The 23138-nt window shown below is 34.4% G+C and overlaps 1 protein-coding gene across 10 annotated transcripts in view; it reads left to right on the plus strand.

Annotated features, from left to right (window-relative positions):
• The window catches only part of slc8a1a (solute carrier family 8 member 1a), a 47587-nt gene that overhangs the window by 21561 nt on the left and 2888 nt on the right, over positions 1–23138 (plus strand). The window contains exons 3-10 of one of the 10 annotated variants that reach the window (XM_084101808.1): positions 8946–9052; positions 11053–11073; positions 11508–11525; positions 11659–11673; positions 15097–15165; positions 16435–16562; positions 19529–19628; positions 21854–22126. In XM_084101808.1, the coding sequence (XP_083957934.1) occupies positions 8946–9052; positions 11053–11073; positions 11508–11525; positions 11659–11673; positions 15097–15165; positions 16435–16562; positions 19529–19628; positions 21854–22126 (731 nt within the window). Of the gene's footprint in view, positions 1–8945; positions 9053–9462; positions 9567–11052; positions 11074–11507; positions 11526–11622; positions 11674–15096; positions 15166–16434; positions 16563–19528; positions 19629–21853; positions 22127–23138 lie in introns of all 10 variants that reach the window. The other 9 variants (XM_084101811.1, XM_084101817.1, XM_084101812.1 and 6 more) reach the window with 9 other exon arrangements.

The raw sequence follows: 23138 nt of genomic DNA on the forward strand, positions 1-23138 counted from the left end.
ACGTCACTAAAGACCTACACTGTAAAAAATGATCGGAATTTTAACGGTAAAAGACTGTAAAAATGCTACAGTGAAAAACTGTTAATTGGTTAACAGAAAGTTTCCGTACTATATACGGTAAATAGCTGTGATAGATCTAATGGTACATTTTACATACTGTAAAATACCGTTAAATGTACAGTTTTTGAAAGTGAAAAAGAACAACTCATTGTATAATTTACAGTGAAAAAACGTGACTTATGACTTATGCCGATCCCCCTCATTTCGAACCCTGCTCGTAGAGTAAAACATGGCCACAAGCTAATAAGAAACAGTTTAATTGGAGGCATTTGTTCAAACCTATTAATTCTCAAGACTGCAACTTGAAATTCTTATTCAGTGATCATGAACGACAGGAAAAGACATGGAAATTAATTGATCAAAAAGTATGGAAGCCCTTGTTTGTGATGCTCCTACCGAGGATCTTTGTGTTTAAATTTGTAAGTTGCAAGAGAGATCTAGGTGGATTGGTGTTGTTTATGCTATTTAACCAAATAAATTGTCTTGTCCAAAGGATTCGTGCAGTTGCGTGTTTCATCAAAACCGAGGTCCATTTTCACAGTATGATGCTCCGTCGTCTCCATCAGTTGATTACAGCAGTACAGAGCGTGACATTTCGTCTGACACTCTTTTCCTGCTGTCTGTTTGTCCCCAAGCAAACACAGGCAGAAGTTCTTTCTGAAGCACACTAGACATTTCACAGCTGTCAAGTGCACTGTATAAACCTGATGAAAAAAGTCTGCCTGGAGAAGATTATAGACTCCAAAACTTGAGCACACACTGATTCCTTTCTTTCTACACAGACAGATGGGATATAAAAAGGGTTTGACAAAAGTATGTGCCAGATTTGGGGAGCTGCTTGTTCAGTGCATCACATTTATATTTGAGTACTTTTGTGCCAAGTTTGATGTTGTCAAGAATGTTGCATGTGGACTTCTTGTGATGTTGTTGTTTAAAGTTACTGTTTTACTTGCCGTTGTGGTAACCCTTTATTTATTATATTTGTATCGTATTTTTATTTATTGGTTTCAGTCGATATAGATTTTCATTTGGATTACCTATCATCATTTAAAGTCCCCCTTTAGTCAATAATTCTTTGATATTTAAATCTTTGATCACCAAAATTAAACGTTTTCTCCTTGAAAAAAGTGTTTCATGCCTTAAAATAGCTTGAATGTAATTACACCCTTGCCTTATTAAGTATACACGGTTCTATGAATATGCAAATTAGCCCCGTCTCCACTCACTCACACCAGCTCAGAGATCCACTCGTTGACGATCACACCTTATACTGATTGGTTACAAGGTAGTTTGTGACGTCAGGAACACCAGCGATTTCAAACAGCGATTTTGAGACTGTTTTTGGTTCACTGCAGTTTTAAGGAGAATATATGCTCAGCAAATAGTTATTTTGCCAAGGGAAGCTGAACCAAACTCAGCTGCTCCCATGGCCCTGAATCTCCGTCTGTAGTTGCCCCGGGAAGAAGAACAGACAGACGATGTCAGAAAATGATCTATTTCTGTTGCTTTGATGACAAAGAGGGCAGTAAATTTAATAAACTGACATCTAAGGTTATATTTTGAATGTTAGTGGATGCGTTGTGTTTTCTGTATAGCTAATACTTGCTGAATGTTGTCCAATATCTTATATACTTTTATTGGGATAAATGAGCTGTATATCAAGGGTGTAGTACATTTTAGCATGTGTGTATTTTAGTGTGTATGGCTTGTCCCAGGTGTTGTAGGCTTATCTTGTGTCACAAAGAACACTCTAATCTCTAATCTCAATCTTTAGTTGCGTGTCACAGCTGATCGGATAGCCCTGAGTAGAATGTCTGTCATGAAAGCGCAGATGATTTTATCTGTAAAGGAGAAGTTTATATTTTCATCTTAAATGACATTGTCATCATTAACTCAACCTCATTTTGTTCTGAAGCTTTTTCCGAAGCATAATGTCCAAGCTGCTCCCATGCAAGGAAAGTAGATTGTGATTTATGCACAATTATAATAAATTACTTGCTCTTTTTGTCATTTGTAAGTCACTTTGGATAGTATCTGTTAAATTACTATATGTAAATGTTTATACTGGCATTAAATGTACCATAAAAGTAGTTCATATTCCCCAAAATTATGCACATTCTGCCTAAGATCTTCTTTTCACTGATAAAAGAAAGTCATGTTGTATTGTAATATCAATAATGATAATCGTTAATCGTTCCTTTAAAATCGTAAAATATTTTGTGCATTATAGATGGACTTTGGAGTTTTATCTTTGTTCTTTATGTTTTTATCAATGAGTAAACATTAGTAAAAACATTACATTCAAATACATTAACATTAATTCATCTTCCAGACGCTGTTATCCAAAGCAAAGTATCCATTTTATCAGTGTTTGTGTCGGTGTTGTTTTAGTATTATTTATATACTGTTATAGTATTTATTAATCTTTTACATTTTTTTATTTTTATTTTCAATACAGTATTATTATTCATTTTTCAATCAGTTCTTTCAGCCTATGTATGAAAGCTGATCAGATGGCATTCTGTTGTAATCACCGACGGGAAAAGAGAGCTAGAAACTTCAATGCAGCCAGAAAAATGGATCCCATCCCATTACAGATCTTGGAAGGGAAAGTAACAGTCTGTTCCTGGCTATGGTAACAATACACAGCAGGAGTTCATCATGAGCCCCATAGGAGTCCTGGCTTTACACATCACATCGGCTTACTAAGCCATGGGTCTTCGTAGCATGGCTTCAGTCGTGGACTTGGGGAAAACAGCTAATGAATATTCCAGCTCACAGTCACCATCTGAGAGTCAAGAGCCAGGGGCTCTCTGATTTGAAAAGCGCTGGCGCTGATTAGCTTTTTGAGTGGAGAAAGCCTTAATGGCATTAAATTGGGTTTAAATGGGTCAGTCACAAACCGGATGAGAGAAGGGGCACTAAAAGTTGTCGTAGTTGATCATTTTAGCTCTGTATGGTTTCTTCTATAAGGAAGCTTCTTTGTGTCCTTACGTCATAGTGCGTGAAGCACACGCAGTTGACTCAAAGATTTAAAACAGCGTTCTTAGATTTTTCAATTTTCTTTTTCATTTTAGTTACATTTTTCCAACTTAGACTAACGAAATGAGATGTTAGTGTTTATTTTATTTCAAGTAATGAAAATGCTTTTTTTGTTTTAGCTTTTAGTTTCGGTTAACGATAAAAACGAGTTAAAAAGATAGTTCACCTAAAAATTATCATTTACTCACCCTCATGTTGTTCCAAACCTGCAGGACCCCACTGACTTCCATAGTATGAAAAAAAAAATACATATATACTATGGAAGTCAATTGGGCCCTTTAACATTTTTCAAAATATCTTCTTTTGTGTTTAACAAAAACAAAGAAACTCATAAATCTGCATCTCATCATTACATAAAACTGCATTTGTCCTTGAATATCTGTATACATTAACCTTGGATTTTCTGGATAATTTATGCGACTCGCAACTGTCTTGTTTGGAGTTTCTTTTCACCCGAATAACTGGAGTAAATATAAGCAATGCATCTATGCTTCAGCTAGCATGCTGATGCCTAGTTATCGGAATAAATATAATTGGCTTCCTGCATGTAGATTATTCATCACTTCCATCTCATGGATTTACTGCAGTGCACTGACATACATTTCAAATGTATGCATGCTGTGTCATGTCTATGCATGTTGTGTGTAATATTAGATCTATTTACCAATTTGTGGTGATACCAAATAACATCAGGCACCGTTTATAACCTGCAAAAAAAATGTGTCTTTGGCTTCTGCAAGCTGGTGTCACAGTGATTTTCAAATGGCGCTCTGTGCTGCAGGTTACTTCTGTCCTTGCCCTCCTGGTTTAAAACCATGCTGGCTTCTCTTTTACTCAAGCTTGAATTATTAACACAGACACACACACAGTTGCTGAAGTTAACCCTACATCTTCATTGGTCATAATACTGTAAGGCAAGGCAAGGCAAGGCAAGTTTATTTATATAGCACTTTTCATACACAGTGGCAATTCAAAGTGCTTTACATAGAAGAAATTAAAATAATAAAAAGAAATAAGAATAATTAAAACAGTTTAGAAAAATAAAAATAAAATACAGTACAGTACAAACAGTCGGACGAACATTGGCACAGTGTTCATTCATTAAATGCATAGCTAAACAGATGTGTTTTGAGTCTGGATTTGAATGTGACTACTGTAGGAGCACATCTGATCTCCTCTGGATGCTGGTTCCAGCTGCGGCTGGCATAATAGCTAAAAGCAGACTCGCCATGCTTAGAGTGAACCCTTGGTATTTCTAGCTGATATGATCCTAGTGATCTGAGTGATCTGTTGGGTTTATATTCAGTGAGCATATCTGCAATATATTGAGGTCCTAGGCCATTGAATGATTTATATACCAGTAATAATACTTTAAAATCAATCCTAAATTTAACCTAAATTTAACTGTATAGAAGCATTCATGTGTATTGCACACTAGCGAAGGTCATTGTTGATTTAAGCAACAGCTAGACGGCCAAAGGCCTTTATTATGACTTTAGCATTTAAAGCCATATTTGTTACTCATATCATATAATTTATGCCTCCAAACCAGTATGATTCAAAAGCACATAACAGCTCAATTAAAAAGAAGTTAACAGCATAAGCAGCTACAAATTTAAGCTATTTAAAGAACTTTTGTCATTTATTCACCCTCATGTTGTTCCAACCATGCATGACCATGTATTCTTCTGTGGAAAACAAAAAGATAAGTTTGCAGAATGTTACAGTGCAAACAATAAAAGTGGATGGGGACCAGGGGATGTCAAGATCCAAAAATGTGTCTTTGTTTCATTCCTTGTTTTTATTCCATTTTTATTATTGAACCTGCCATTTTTATTCTCTGCTCGTTTAGTCAAGAATCATTGTTTGGTGTTGTGTGTCAAAATGACAGAGCTGGAAATAAGAATAATTTGTGTATGAGGGAAAAATCCACCACTCTTCACATTAGTTTACTCTCCATATTTGGTAAGCATTGCTGTGGTAGATGAAGCGCCTCTGGATATCATCAAACATGGGGATGGTGTGCTGTGGATTGGCCCATAAAATCAATTGATAGACTGCTTGTGTTGTTTTCTATACTGGCAGAGGGTGTCCTAACATAACTTATTTTGGGGTAAATTATTCCTCTAAAAATATGTTGCTCCATCTCTACAACTTTTTTTAAACTTAAGTAGCATTTTGTGTGAACAGCCCCTGAGAGAAAGAAAGTGTTTGGGCTTAGTAAATTATGTAAACAGGATGTCTGGCATTGTTGCACAGGCCTTCCCTTTTAACAAGCCGTAACACAACACAGTGCAGCATGTCTGGGGTTGGGCTCTGTAAACCATGAGTGTACAGGGAGCTTACACTATTACATAAATCTACAGTATGTGTACGCAGACAATGGCATTGTGCTCTCTTCCATACGCAGGCCTTTGTCTCAATTTGTCCTTTTTGTCCTTTTTGTTCTTGTCATAGTTTATCAATCTGTGGTTTGAGATTACAGACAGGCAGTCACAGAAAGACAGGTGGACAATCATAAGAGCATGAGAGGGGGAAAGTCAAAATTATAATAATTATGTGCCTTATAAATATTCTTTAATGTGTTCTAGAGTCGCTAGGTTTTCAAACATACAAAACGAGGGCCATTCGTGTTCTTCGCATTCAATATCTGTAAACAATGATTTAGCTAATGCCAGCTTGATTTGTAAATGTAGAATTTTTTTTCTTGTAACTATTCATTTTCTAGATTGTATTTTAGATTCAATTTTCTAAGATTTTCTAGATTTTCTTATTTAATCATAGTATCTTTTTTTAGCTTGTCCCCATCCATTGTCTTGCTCTACTAACAAATATTTGTATTTTAAAAACAAAATATATGGAAATTAAAGGTAGTATTTTGTATAATTATAAAAGGTATAAGTAGTTGTTACCTCTGTAAATATATATTTAGATTTTAGTATTATTAAAAATAAAAGTTTGTCCCCATGTTTTAACCACTTTTTTTTTTTTTTTTTACTTTTAATGTAATCAACAAATTCATAACTAATAATAATTATTAAAAACTTATAATGACATCATCACCCTTTCACAAACTTACGGAGTCCCTAAAGGGACATGGTAATGGAAAAAAATATGAGATGGAAGGAAAACAATAATTCAATGCTTTTGCGTTCGCACCCAAAACTTTTGCATTCCCCTGAGAAACTTTGCGTTCGCTTGCAAAGAACTCAAAACATTTGCGAGAGAACGCAAAATCATTAACATATGATAATTTTTACCATCACCATATCACTAGGGGCTCCATACAAACTAAACTCTTCAAGGACAAGTTAAAGTGTCCCTATTATCACTTTTCTTATGTTATAATAGGTTTGCCATTAAGGTGACATTTTTAAATTTCAACTTTGATCCTGTGATTTTGTACAGTAAACAGTTGATCATTGAAATGTGAATGTTTGTAGAAATATCATATGTAGTTTGAAGTACTGTGACCATTTATTAAATTAATATATCAACCTCGTTACCTTTCTGAATGCATAATGAAATTCCAACTAATACATTTATTTAGCTTGAGATAAAATTTGTTAATACTTCAACACATTATTTGGCTGGTACAATGTTTATAATCTTGATGTTCTTAAAAAAAATCACCTCATCACACAGAAAAAGGCACCCGTTTCATAGAGTCACCCACTACGCTGTTTAATTCTCTGTTGTTCCCCAGCAGAAGTGTGCTGGTGGCAGAAAAATTCAAGGTTTTGTGACAAGCGGAGCTTACTGTAGATGCCAACAGTCAAGAGGAAGGGTTTATTTTGAGCACATGTCTGGATGAAGGTAGAGAGTATTTCAAGGGATGTGTTTTAGCTTTCTGTGTGTTCTGTCTTGATGACGCGCCCACGCTGTTCGCCGATCAGTTGATCCACATTGCACAAACAAATAGCAAGAGATGGCTGAAAACTGCAGTTGCGTTCAGATTGGATGATTGTTTTTTGTGTGTGTGTGTGTTTTGCTTTGTCCATCCAACCTAATCTAACGGGAAAACGCAACAATTTGACAAGGAGACGATGTAGCAAGAGCTGTCTAAATACTGGCAGTTGCGATCTTTGGTTGTTTTAAACAATTTCGGTAAAAAAAGTTTTTGTACAAATACATTTTTGCGATTTCATATGAATTGGTAGGACGTGAAACTTATGAAAATGTATGATTTTTAGAAAAAAGTAAGCAGGAAAGGTCCTCCCCTATAACCCCATCCCTAAACCGGGAAACACACGAGATCGTATGACTTCATATGAATTAGCCACCACCAATTCGCCCAAACTTAAAAATAGTTACGAATTTGCCATGAGATTGTGTTGGTCCATCATACAGTCCCTTCCTATCGAAGTGGGTTGTTCTTGGTCTAACATTTCTGACTTGTGTAGAGGGTGAGGTTTGAACTTTATAGATAATTTTTGTGTTGCAGTTTTTTACAATGACTTGTGTAATGGTCTTAGTAAATTGATACTATTTAAAAAATATATGACAAAGGGAGATTGAGGGATAGCCTGTTGTTGTATTATTCACAAAACCAGACAAAAGCACTTAAAGGGCTTTTAGGCCAGTAAACACAGCTGTGATTGCAGATCATTTTTCACATGATTTCCATTGCCCCTGACTCTCACATCATATGCTGATATATATTCTGCTCTGTTTGATTGTGAGAATGTAAAGCACTCATTGGATAGATAATAAACATGCACAGCATGTGCAGATAAACAATTCATTCAGACTGAGCACATGATGTCACAGATTTTTCCATTTCCTTCAGGGAATGAATCCAATTTCTTTCTAATAGCTCCAAAAATTGCTATTATATATATATATATATATATATATATATATATATATATATATATATATATGTGTGTGTGTGTGTGTGTGTGTGTGTGTATATATATATATATATATATATATGTGTGTATGTATATATATATATATATATATATATATATATATATGTGTGTATATATATATATATATATATATATATATATATATAAATGTGACCCTGGACCACAAAACCAGTCACATGAGTCAGTTTATTAAATTCGATATTTATAGACCATCTGAAAGCTGAATAAATAAACTTTCCATTGATGTATGGTTTGTTAGGATATAACAATATTTGGTCGAGATACAACTATTTGAAAGTCTGGAATCTGAGGGTGCAAAAAAAATCGAAACATTGAGAAAATCGCCTTTAAATTTGTCCATTTTTGTTCGCGATTGTGCTGCATTCACTCACAAAAATAAATGTTTTATATATTTATGGTAGGAAATTTACAAAATATCTTCATGGAACATGAAATTTACTTAATATCCTAATGATTTTTGGCATAAAAGAAAAATCGATAATTTTGACCCATACAATGTATTGGCTATTGCCACAAATATACCCATGCTACTTATGACTGGTTTTGTGATCGAGGGTCACACACCTGGATCATATATATATATATCATATATTTATATATATATATATATATATATATATATATATATATTTTTTTTTTTTTACATTTATTTTCATTGCATGGGAAATAACAGTGTCGATATCCTGCATAGCAGCTCCTGTTGTGTTCAACAAAAGAAAGAAATATTAATGATGACACATTTTTTTTTTTTTGAGTGAACTATTCCTTTGTTATTCACTCTTTATTAACATTTTATGTTGCTTACAACATAGTCGCTTGTCCGTATTCATTCTGCTTTTCTTTGCTTTCGGTTATTTCTCCAGCATGCTTCTACTCTTTTCTTCAGCTCTTCAGCCTATCTCATGTCTGCAAACTTGTGCTCTTTTTCTTTCTCTCTTTCTCTTTCAGCAAAACTATTCAGATCAATATAATCGATGACGAGGAGTATGAAAAGAATAAGAACTTCTTCCTGGAGATTGGAGAGCCACAAATGGTGGAAATGAGTGAGAGAAAAGGTGGGATGTCGTCTTCCCCTGGTCCCACTTCCCGGTGTGCTGCCATCTTCAGGGCTGAACTGGAAGTGTTAATATACAAAGCCAGCAGAGCAAACAGTCCACCCACAACCTCTCTAAACCTAACGTACACTGTAAAGTGTATTTTGTCATTAATTCAGAGGTCTTCAACCCTGCTTCTGGAGACCCACTGCCATGCAGAGTTTATTTCCAATCAAAAACAAGTGTGTGTTTGATTAGGGTTGGAGATAAACTCTGCTGGACAAGCTTAGATGAATCAAATAGGAATGGAGAGTCTTGTGTCATAATTATTCAGGGATTTGATTGGCTCATGAACTTTTTGTTTAGAGCCCCAAATGTGAACACACAAGCATGCTTCATTCCTCAAATGTGATTTTATGTTCCCCCCACAGGAAGTCCATAAAGGTTAAAATTCTTGACCATGAGGAGTATGACAAGCATGCAAACTTCTTCATAGAGCTGCAGGAACCAGAATGGAGGAGGAGGGGATGGACAGGTGAAAGATAGCAAAGAAACGATTGAAACAAGACTTTTGACTTTTTTCTGCAGCTGCCTTTTATTCTGGCTTCTGTCTTCCTCCGCTCCTCCTTCAAAGCTGATCCTCTACTTTCATTCTACTGTTGCAGTAATGCAGTTTTCCTCCCGCTTACCGCTCAATTTCAGTGGATATATCCTCCATTTTCCCTCCTGGCCAAAGGTTAAGAGCTCTCTCAGAGAAAAGCTGTCGGGACTGTTACTTCAGGTCAGGACGAGACGAGGACAATTGAAACCATAATGCGCTGCCGATACATGGGATCCCTGCCAAATTCCAGAGCCTGTGAGATTTCATGGTCTCTGTAGTAACAGAACCATATCGATTCAGCAATATGATGTTAGATTTTCCTTGACGTCGTACTCATTTTTCAAATTTCATATTGTGAATATTACTTCGTTTTAGGGCAGTCAATTGAACTAAAAGTATAAGATAATTAATTACATGAGATGCTCAATAATTCATCTATTAATCACAATCCCCCAAATGAAGATCATTTAAGATGTTATGTTTTTTTTTTTTTTTTTGTGGCAGACAATAACATTAGGATTCAATATATTTTTGTTTTATCTCCATTCATTCATCCCAATCCAATCAGTTGTTTGTCAATCTGTTGAAGTGTTACTTTAAAACATTAAAGTTCTTTATGAATTGCTGTATTGGTAGGGAATGTCCACAATATGACATTTATGAACAGGTCATGAAATATTTATTGCATTATTATTATTATTATTATTTTAATCAGTCACACTAAATTAATGTTAAATTGAAAGTATCATAGAAAATCATAATTTTTGTTCAGCAAGGACACATTAAATTGATCAAAATTGGCAGTTTATACTTTACATTATTACAATAACGTTATTAAGATTTCTATTTCAAATAAATGCTGTTCTTTTGAACCTTTTTATTCATCAAAGAATCCTTTAAAAAAAATCTAAGTTTCCACAAAAACTCTGCACATCTGTTTTCAACATTGATAATAATAATAAATGTTTCTTGAGCATCAAATCACCATCATGTGACACCGAAGACTGGAGTAATGATGCTGAAAATTCATTTTCAACATGCTTTCATCGTTCAGATTTTTAAATATACTAAAATAGGTAAACGAATAAATGCAGCCTTGGTGAGACTTCTTTACAAACATATTTAAAAAAATCTTACCAATCCTTACCAATACTTTTAAATGGTAGTTATACTGTATACAATGGAGTATTTAGATGTCCAAAATTCATAAAGTCCCTCATTTATCAATGTCTGATGAAATCACAGTCCAATTTCAGAGACAATCTCTAATCCCAATTCTCACAAAGTTCAGCAACACAATCTTAATGCACACTATCCCTGTCTGTGTTACTGTGTTGGTTCATTCATAATCATTGTGTTCTTTCTCTATCTCCGTTTTTACTTTTTTTTGTCCTGTCTCTCTTTCATTTGTCTACATCAGCTATGTTGCTGCATGAATGTGGTAAGCTGTCTCTTTTTCCCCCTAATCTTTATATCTGTAAATCACTTTAAAAATGTTCATCTCATCACATGATAATAAAAATGTTTATTTATGACTATGCATAAGCTCTTTGTTCAAATTTAGACCATTTTTTACCTATCCATGCTGCAAAGACCAGCATCGTTTTCCATGCCAATTATATGCTGGTTAATGCTGTTTTGTTGCTTGTCAAGCTAAATTTTAACTTTACAGCAAGGACATGCCATATTTTGTGATATATTTGGACTCATTGTATCTGTCTTTATCAATTCTGGTCACCAAATAATCAAATTATGCTAAAGCTTATTAATTTCGGCCAATACCAGCATAATTTCCTATCTTTACTAAAACAAGACAATTAAAACATGAAATGAACAAAGAGTGAGTTCATTTTTGCTATGTTTTTATGATTTTAGGTGGATTCGTGAAGACAGGTATGGTAATATATCACTGGAAATGCTTAGCTAACTCTTTACCAGCTACTTAATCTAACTTGCTTCGCTAACCAAGCGAATGAATTCGCTGTCATAGATTTAATTTTTTCTATGATAATCTTTTCTTCGATAGATAAGCAGCTTTATGGTAAGAGATTAAATTTTACTTTTCACCAAGCTGAGAGCTAAATATAACATTGGGTGTGTTTGGAAACTGGTTTGCTGGACGTTGAGCTTGAGCCTTTGTTTGTCACACTGCTTCAACTACTATATTTTAGTGTGTGTTCGCTTGATAGGCTCATTTGCTCAAATAGAACCAGAGACAGATACTAAGTGTCTAATTTGCTTTGCTTTCTTTCCTGTTAAGTAACCCTTACAGCAGAAATAGCTTGCATGACCAGTCCCGGAGACTATAGACTATCCACTAGAATAGATTTCAGTTTGTTCATCATGGCTGTGTCTGAAAGTAATGACTATAATGCTTATTTCTCAAAAAAAATTTTTTATTGAATTGCCCAAAATATATTGTAAATAAATTTAGTATAAATTATATTTTTATAATTAAAAAAGTATTATTATAAATAATAATTATAATTATTTTTTTATTCAATAAATAATCATTTATATTTTGTCTGCATCCAAAAATAAGGGCTACAATGATTATTTCTCTGGAGAAATTGGATTGTAAGTGAGCAAAATTATATATCAATTTATTTAAATTACTTTACATTTTATAATGAGAAAATATTATTATAAATTGTAAACAATAATAACAATTAAGTTTAATTTGATAAATAATTTATATTTTACGGCTATGTTCGATAATAATGTCAACAATGCTTATTTCTCTGTAAAAACTTTTAAGTGGGTGAATCCAAATTTAAAATGAATCTAAATATATCATTTAAAAAGCAATTAATAAATTATTATAAATGATAAGTTATTTTATTTGATAAATAATCATTTATAATTTACTTTTGTTAACCACTCCATCAGACATTTTTATTCTTATAACCAATTGTCATTTTATTTTATTTTTATTAATAATATTTTTAAGTTTTCAAACACAGTCCATGTCTCTAATAAAAACTAAACATGTTTACTTCATTTTCTGAAACTAACTCATATACTCAACTGAAACATAATTATGGTCTCATTTTGTACACATCACTAATTTATAAAGTTAAGATTTTTTTGCTGTGGCAGTGCTCTGAACCCACTGGAATTGTTTTACTTGTGAAATGCCTCATTTGCTGCATGCCAAAAAGTTTCACAAAAGACATTGTGTGATGGGCAACAACATTGCCATTATTGCCTAAGGCAAACGGGCTGGTTCCTAATGAGAATGCATAGTCTGCCTTAAGATGACATGTCTGCTTTCATAACAGTCTTGTCAAACTCGCTCAACAGTGATAGCACTCACATTGATTCTTCAAACACCATTTGCACTTTGAATATTGTGTCCAAGGAGTGTCTGTTACTGGAAAATTTCATCACCAAGAGAACAGTGCATCCTAAACTTAACATATACTGTAAGTCAGTCAGAAGAATTTAATGAATGCTATTCAGGCGAGGGTGTGGTTGATGTTTGACGCTGCAAGTTGACGTCATGTTGATGTGTCATGACATGTTATACTCTATCTAAAAGAGTTTTAAACAGCAGTTCTCTAATAATTATTATATCATCATAGCGTTCATTATCTTAACTATTGTAGCCTTCATGATCCATTTCACCATTTTTTTACCTTTTATGACATAAATTCATTGAGATTACATGAATTATTTGTAACTTTAAAAATGTAAAAAAGAAAAAGATATTTTATATACATATTAATATATTTAAATATTATATCATTTAAATATTAAAAATTGAAACGTCCTCTCATATTCAAAAGCTTTTTTCCCCAATCAAATAGTTTAAATATTTGTATGAAATCAGGAATGGTGAGAGAACATTGTGATTGGTACATTTTTCGTCTTCAAACCAAACTTGGGTCTCTAGTTGACAAAGTTTAAATCCAGTCTGGTTAGTTTGCTTCCCATAATGTTTGTGCATTAGGTCAGTAGGCGGACAGTTGAAGGTCTTATGCGGCTGTTTGAACGCATTCGACCACATGAGCGTTTACACTACGAAAGCAATCCGGTTTAATACGTTTTCGACTACCTCTGGAAGTGGTCGAAAGTGGACAAGCTCAAAACGTTTTAGACCCCGTTTACACCTGTATTTAGCGTCGTCCACTTGTGATCCGATCTACCAAAACGCATCTTAATACCAGGTGTAAACAGGGCCTGAAATGTTACTCCTCTCTTCCACCAAGGTACTTGCAAGTTCTCAAACATGTCTGAGGGCGCACATACTGTAGTTAAACGGGGTTTAGAAAGGTCTCTCATCCTTCCCTCATTTAGAAACTCATTTTTTTATGTTCATCAGAGGGGTCCAATACCCTATGACTTTTGTCGCACTTGAACCACAAATACATACAATTTTTTTTTAATGGATTCAAGGAGTTTTGTGGTTGAAATTTAAAAAAGTAACAAATCCTTCCCTTGCGGGTCAGTTTGACCCCCTTAGGAATGAATGGAATGCGAGGAATGCTTCAGTACACATTGAAAAACCTAAAAATGCTCAAAATTCAAGCTAAAAATGCTATAACTTTAGCAAAAAAAATATTTTATAATGTGTGTATCTCAATGCATACTTAAGAGAAATTACTTTAGGACCCAGCAGAACAGCTCATTTTCTCCAAATAGAGCTATAAGGCCATCTAGTGGCAAAAGTCATAAAATATCATGTTATATATTTTTTTTTCCACAAGAGGTTGACTAAAACAAAGTAAGATATTTTGAGCTGAATTAAAAGGGTTATGCATGAAATTGTGTTATTTTGAATTTAAGTTGAAAGAATGTGAGGAATGTGTGTGTGAGGAATTTATTTATTATATATTGATTCAATCTAGTCATTTAAAGGTAAATAAAATAAAAAATGACAAAAAATCTCCAGAAAATTGCATTAAAAAATAGAAAAAATATTATCAAAATAAAATAAAATAAGCTTTCTGGACAAAAAAAAAAAGTAGTATAATTTTTGGGCTTCGGGTCATTTTGACCCATGAGGGAAAGATGTGTTACAAAGTGCGAGAGAAGGATGAGGGTTAAGTTATTGTAAAAGACTTTAATTGTGTACCACCTGTAAGCTGTTAGTGTCTTAAGGACTGTTCCACAGGTGCATGTGCAATAATTATTTATGGTTCATTGAACAAGCATGGAAAACATTGTCAACCCTTTCCAATACAGATTTGTTAAGCTTATGTGGATTTTACAGTTATCTTTAAAATACAGTATACCGAAAAGGGGACGTTTCTTTTTGTTCCTGGGTTTATATACTATGTACACTATAATGAATCTGTCAAAGAGGCAGTACATATTTGCTCTGTTCTCTCAAGTGATAATTGAAATTTTCATAATCTGCTTTATAAAGCTTTATTTAGTTGTGCACCATCATAGATAAAGCTCTGTAAATCTGTTAGCATCTGTGCTAACACTGTTCAGTCAATGTGTTTGGGCTCATCAGGCAGGGATGTGTACCGGAAAGTGCAGGGTAGAGACAAGCCAATCCCCTCCACCATTATCAGCATCACAGGTATCAATTTTCCTCTCCTGTTCATCCCTTTCTCTTCCTTTTAATTCATTCTTCATTGTGTCACTAATATAAATGTGTGACCTCATATTGCATGTGCATGTTTGAGCCAAAACCCTGGTTGATAAAGCGATTGTGAGGATGAAAACAGTGATTCAACTGTCTCATTTCCTCATTAGTGTAACTTGCAAGAGCTATAGTATTTACTTTACAGGTTTGGAATAAAGTGACTAAGTGTTTAAGTGTTTTGAATCAATGCAATATACTGATTGACTTTAGTGGAATTGTCTTATTGTGTTATCTTAAAGGGATAGTTTACCCAAAAAGGACATTTCTGACATCATTTACTTTCCCTCATGTCGTTCCAAACCCATAAAACTTTGATTTATATTCGAAACACAAATTAAGATGTTTATAATGAAACCTGAGAGGTTTCTGTCCCTCCTAACCAAAATGTAAAAGATCCGAAAAGTTCATAGAGGCATAGTAAAATGAATCCAGATGAACCAAGCGATTTAATCCAAGTCTTGTAAAGAGATGCAATTGCTTTATATGATGAACAGATTTAATTTAGGGTGAGGGTGAGTTTATTTACCTTAATATGTAAGTTTAGTAAAAGACGAATTTTAACTTGAGAGTAAACCGTCCCTTTAAAAGGAATAGTTTACACAAAAGTATATACTGTAACAAATGTCATCTTAATGCATTTCCAGCCTCTTTTTTTTCCCCCATCCACTTTCCTCATATGGAAAACAGAAACTCGGACATTCTGCCAAAAATCTCCTTCGGGTTTCACTCAAGAATCAAAATAATAGTGGTTTGGAGCAACATGGGAGTGACAAGATTTAATTTTTTGCGTGAACTGTTCCTTTAAATATCTTTTTATCAGTTATCCATTCATTATTTGAAATTAGTAACATTGTTTGTTATATTTTTAAACCATTCAAAAGGCCTACGCCTACACCTTCAAACATTTTTTCAAGTCCAGATTGATAGCATTGCATTCTCATATTTCAAAAAAAAAAAAAAAAAACATAGCATAGCTCACATTGCAGATGTTACGACTTTATTTAAACCCTGCAAATGATGTAATCGTACAAATCTGCATCTTTGTCCACTGTAAAGTGTGGTTTTATAAGGAGTGCATGTGAGCAAACCAAATCAACTCAACTTCTTTATGGATTTATGCATTTCATGAAAGACTCACCATCTTGTTTTGTTCCTTTCCATCACATTTCCTGTACCTCTTTTTGCTTTGTCTATCTCTCTCAGAGGATGGGGAAGAGGACACCCTGACTAAAAAAGAGAAGGATGAGAGGCGTATTGCTGAGATGGGACGCCCGACACTGGGTGAACATGTTAAACTTGAAGTAATCATTGAGGAGTCCTATGAATTTAAGGTACCTTTTTTGCTCATAATAAATCCGTCTTGGAAAAATACATTCAGACACCCATCAATGTTCAGACACTCACACAGACTCACACATTTACTATAAGGTCAAGTGATGACATTTTAAGCATGAATCAGGGTTTAGAAGCCCTTAAAGGTGAATAAGAGGATGAGCGAGCATCTGGACATGAGTGATGGTATCCTGAAGTAGCCCCAGCTGGAGACAATTCAACCTTTAATTTCTCCTCAGATACAGAAGACATGGGGAGAGCTATTACCGTAACCTTTCAGAGGGCCTGTCGCTTTATACATGTTAACAGTGTCCATTTTCCATCTCTAATTCACCTCTCCAGTTCTCTCCTGTGTGCGTCAGAGGGTTTATTCGTTTTCATCCTGTCCGTGAGATTAATTTGCTTTGACTCGAAGGAAAATTATTATCCTGAAGATTTGATTGAATCGCACAAAATTATGTTCTGATGGTTTGATACTGACTGTAACTGTCACAACTGATGTGGTAGTTCTCAGAATGAAGACGAGGAGGATTATATGCTCCTTTCTTTAACTTCCTTTAATAAACACGATGATAATACATAGAGGAAGGCAGCAGGAACGATCACACAAACTAATCACATATAGACGAGAACCGACAATGAACAAAGAAACGGGGTGTAAATACACAGGGAACTTAACGACAGACAGAGAACTGAACTAGGGCACATGAAACTAACACACAGAAATGAAATGAACAAAAGACACAACATAATACTGACAGTACTTCCCCCTCCCACGAGGCGCGACATCGCGCCGAATGTAAAAGTCCAACTGTGTAGGGAGGGAGGGAGGGGTTTTGGAGGAGGAAGAGGAGCAGGCGGAGGGCTGGAAACAGGAGTGGGCGAAGGGCTGGAGAAGGCTGGCAGAATATCAAGGAGTCTACCCAGGGAGGGAGGGAGGGCGGGCGTCCTGGAGGCTGAAGAGGACGTGGTTAGGAGGGACCAGAGGCCTCCAGGGCGCAGTCTTCCGTTCGGGCGGCCAGGGCGGATCGGCCATTGTGACCTTTCCATGGCACTCAGGTTTGGCCACTCTGGCCGGGGACAGTTCTTGGAGCAGGAACAGGTCTAGGAACAAGTCGAGGAACAGGAACAGGTCTTGGAGCAGGAACAGGTCTAGGAACAAGTCGAGGAACAGGAACAGGTATTGGGACAGGCTCTGACATGGTGGCGGCCAGCTCAGGCTAGGCAGGCATGACTTGAAGAAGCTCAGGCTTGACAGGCATGACGTGAAGAAGCTCTGGAAGGGTGGTCTCGACGGGACGAGACTCTGGAAGGGCGGTTTCACAGAAGGAACTCTTTCACATATACTTCAATCGGACAGCCATCCTGGAAACAGTTTATCAGACGATCGGTTGGGTTTAGATGAATGCGGGAAACGCCCATACTTTGTTTAAACTTCAAATACACAGGGAACTTAACGACAGACAGCTGAACGTAATCAGTAACCGAGGAGACTAACTAGCAGGTGATCAAAACTGAACTGAAGCACATGAAACCAACACACAGAAATGAAATGAACACAAGACACAACATAATACTGACAATAACCTTCATAATTGAACAGCGATGCTGCCCTGACAAATCTGTTTCGCTGTGCTGTGTAATGGATAAGATTAATGGATGGCAGGTTTTTCGCTGGCTGCACTACAGGAAACCCTTTATTGGAAATCTTTTTCCTAATCTGAGAAATCTGCTGAATTATCGATTGAGGGATTTTTTTTAAACTGTTACTTAGCTTGTGATATCTTAAAGAAATATCTGAAAGGAATAACCACAAATGAAAATTCTGTCATCATTTACTCAACCTCATGTCATTATAAAGCTATATGATGTTCTTTCTCCTGTGAAACACAAAAGGAGATGTTAGGAAGAATGTTCACGCTGCTTTTTTCCAAAAAATTAAAGTGAATGAGGTGAAAGCTGCCAAGCACCAAAAATAATACAAAAGCAGCACTATAAAAACAGTTCATATGACTAAAGCGGTATATATTTCAGGTCTTTTACCACTTTTATGATACTTTTATGAACTTTTTGCTTGTTTCCGCCACAGAATAAAACATTTTAAAAGATAATTGCGACTTTTTATCTCACAATTGCGACTTAATTTCATGCAATTATGACTTTATATCTCCCAATTGCATGTTATAAAGTCAAAATTGCGAGATATAAACATGCAATATGTTTATTTTTCGCAATTGCAAGTTTATATCACAATTCTTACTTTATAACACACAATTGCAACTTTATATCACGCAATTCTGACTTTATAACTCGCAATTGCGACTTTATAATTGCAACTCACAATTCTCAGAATTGTGAGATGTAAAACCTTGCAATTGTGAGAAAAAAAGTCAGAATTGTGAAATAAAAAGTCGCAATTACCTTTTTTATTTTTTATTCTGTGGCGAAAACAAGCTTCCATACTGATATGCTTTCATTGTATGAAAAAAAAAGCAGTGATGTCATTCTTTAAAGTTTCTGCTTTTGCGTTTCATGGAAGAAAGAAAGTCATACAGGTTTGGGACATGAGGGTGATGGACTTTTCAATTTGGAGCTAATTAACTGGTAACACTTTACAATCTTTTGTTTACATCATTTTAATGTATTAACTGAAATGAAGTAGCAAAGATAAATCTATTTTTTACATTATGGTAATATATATGGGAATTTATTAAACAATTGTTCTTTGTTTGTTCATGTTAGTTCACAGCTACTTAATAAAACATTAATAAAAACAAATACAACTTCTAAATGTATTGGTAAATGTTAAAATTAACATCAACTAAGATTAATAAATTTTTTCATTGTTAGTTCATGTTAACTAATGTTAATAAATGAAACATTGTTGTCAACTGTAACCATTTTACTGTAACCATTTTAACCTTTTAAGTATTGTTAACCTGGTTGATTTTAACCCACCTTCCAGAGCACAGTCGACAAACTCATAAAGAAAACCAACTTGGCCCTTTTGATTGGAACCAACAGTTGGAGAGACCAGTTTGTAGAAGCCATCACTGTCAGCTCAGGTAGGTCTCTGAGAAAATGCTGCCACATTTTACCATTAAGTCTCTACATACTTTAAAAACAACGTTTGCACGGTCCCCTGCAGACTTGACTTGATGGATTTGTCAGTCAGAATGCTAGAAAACAAGGTTATTTTGTTGCTTCATCTCTGAAAGGCTTGTCCTAATCGCTGTTCAATGACTGCGCTAACTTTGCAACATATCTTTAATTAGCGGACTATTGCTATTTAAAATGTGTTGGAGCTGAATGCCTGTCTGTAGCCAGAGAGAAATGCATGTGAGTGTTTCATCAATTAAACACAGTGTCAATCATAGTGTCAATCATTTGCTTTCTCATCCTGGGCAGACAGCTCTCAGTATTAAGTTGGAGTTACCAAGAACCAGTTTGGCATCTTAATTTTTTTTTATTATTTAGTAGCAAATAATGTCTCAATCAATTATGTCTGTCTTCATAATCTTTTAACTGTAATCTTACCAAGCTCTCATATTTTTTTACCTCCTCCTCTGTCATAATCTAATTAAAACCCAGTGGGTAAAATCAAGACTTTTTGCATCTTATTTTGTATGGAAATATGTCACATTATGAAAGTAAAATGGGATGCGAATGTGCATTGTAGATATTTTTGTCACATCCACAAATTTGGATAAAAATTGTTATTGAATTTCATACTCTTAGACTGCGAAAAGATACAGGAACAATAGAATCGCCTTGATTCTGTATTGTGAATTTCATGGGGATTGTTTTACACATCATTCAATGTCAACATTTCAACATTAGTTCCAGCACAATTATTTTTTAAATATTTAAATTTTATAATTCAGTATTTACATTCTAAGTTTAATAAGTATTATTATTTAATATTACAGATTTTTCACACCATGTAAAAATATTTTTTGTCAAGAAATGTTAAGTTTAGGTGTGCGGAAGTTGTGTGTTTTTGAGAGCAACTCTGTCTTTAACAGGGGAAAAGACATCAGTGTGTTTCTTATGGGTTTGTTTTTTTTACCCAGAATTCTTCTACCATCAGTCGTGCTTATTGTGAGCATGACCAAACACAAGCCAGCGCCAGTCTCTCTAAAATGTCAAGGCCTTTTGCTTTCACCCTCCGTCCGCACAGTTTTTGAAGTGTCTTTCGTCATGTAGCACAACGTATTAATAAGGAAAGCAAAGCTCTGAGACTCTGTCTTTTGCCACACACGCACATGCAGTCAGACGCATACACAAACACTCATTCTGACAGGCTTGACTGAAGCTGACAGAGCTTGTTAGTGCAGCCTGAGCCACGAGGAGAGAGAGAGGGAGATCATCATAATCTAAATTCCTGGGGAATATTTCTCATAATTAGATATTAGGCGGTTTATAGAGGGCTGCACTGCAGTGCTCCAGTTGTGAATCAAAATTAACTTTCTTTGTCATGATGATACTGTATTATGTAAAAGATTCATTCACATTTCTTCTCATTAAAGACTGAGTTGCTCTTTTACCTAAATTCTTGCACACCTAAACTTAACATTTTTACAATATTAAATGTAAAAAAAAATTCTCAAATTCTAAATGTAATTTTTTAATTATAAAAATGCATTTTTTTATAAATGTAAATATAGAAAAATACAATTATATACGTAAAATAAATGTAAATATTGGATTATAAATTTAAAGAATAATTATGTTTTTTATGTATTTAATAATTAATTAAAATGATCATCATGTTTTTTTGTGTGTGTGCCAGGGCTGGTGACTAACCGGTGAGTGATGTGCCTAACATTGCCTTTTACATTCACAATATAGCACTGCCTCTTATTATTCCTAGCTTTATTGTTCAAACAGTTACCTGGCATTAGCTGGGCTGAAATGGTTTCTTGAGCAAAACAAATGTAGGGCAGGACTTTTCGGTAATTGATTGGATGGTTGTGGTTTGCTGTGAACTCATGTGAGTGACAGCTTGTCCCGCCCTTCTCAGAGAAGAGAAGAGATGTCGCTGACAGAGGGAGGGGAAGTTATTTTGATTAAAGATTATGAGGGCACATGATTTTAAAAAAAAAAGAATGTGTGCATTGCACATATACTGTAAATCAATTAAAATTTGATTGGTTTTGACTATTTTGTGTTACAGTGATATGTTTATCACACACTGATGTTCCCTAGAGGAAGAGGACAGCCTGTCTCTTCACAGGAAACAAACAAACCAATCCATAATTTAAATCTCCTCTTATTTTCTTGTCCTCAGGGGCAGATGATGATGAAGAGTGTGGGGAAGAAAAGATGCCATCTTGCTTTGACTACGTCATGCACTTCTTGACTGTGTTCTGGAAGGTTCTGTTTGCGTTCGTGCCGCCCACTGACTACTGGAACGGCTGGGCGTGTTTCATCGTGTCCATCATCATGATTGGTGTCCTCACCGCATTCATTGGAGACATTGCATCCCATTTTGGATGCACTATTGGCCTGAAAGACTCTGTTACTGCGGTTGTGTTTGTGGCGCTGGGAACCTCTGTACCAGGTACTCACATTTCACTCCAAAATCAAATGAATTATAAGATCAATTTACAACTTCCCCCAAATCTATATCTATCTATCTATCTATCTATCTATCTATCTATCTATCTATATATATATCTATCTGTCTGTCTATCTATACTGTATGTATAAATGTATATCATGTATATATATATATATATTTTTTTTTATTATATTTTTTTATATATTTTTTTAATGTATTAAAAACAAATAGGAAGAAAATAGCAACAGAAGCAGTTACCTGGCATCGCAGTTTCCACAAAAATATTAAGCAGCACAACTATTTTCAACATAATAATAATAAGAAATGTTACTTGAAATGTTACCAAATTAGCATATTAGAATGATTTCTGAAGGATCATGTGACACTAAAAATTCAGCATTACCATCACAGGAATAAATTCCATTTTAAAATATATTAAAATAGAAAAGAGTTAAAAAGTTAAAAGTTTTTACTTTTTAATCAAATAAATTTATAAATGGTAAAGCATTAGAGACCTCTTTCAAAAACATAAAAGAAAAAAATATTTTGAATGGTAATGTATATTTAAATCAGCCTAATTTAATGGTAACAAAAAGTACTTTATATATATATAAATATATATACTTTATATATATTATATATATACTTTATATATATTATATATATACTTTATATATATTATATATATATATACTTTATATATATAAAATATGTACTTTATAAAAAGTACTTTAAAAAGTACTTTAATAATTATTCAAATAAACCAATTTTATAGTAATAAATTATCATGTGATTAGATGCATGCGATCATTTCACATTTATGCATTTTTTTTATTACAATTTGGAAGGAAATGTGCTTAAATATCTTTAAAATATTGTCACAATGCTTAATGGTCCTAAAAATAAGCTTAACCTCCTTTACACAAACTCTTGATTTCTTATTTCCTTATTTGGATTTCCAGGCAAAATATGAACTGGACATGTTCTTTACAATTTTCATAAGATTTATTGA

This window comes from Abramis brama (assembly GCF_963993115.1).
Source record: "Abramis brama genome assembly, chromosome: 23".
NCBI lineage: Eukaryota > Metazoa > Chordata > Actinopteri > Cypriniformes > Leuciscidae > Abramis > Abramis brama.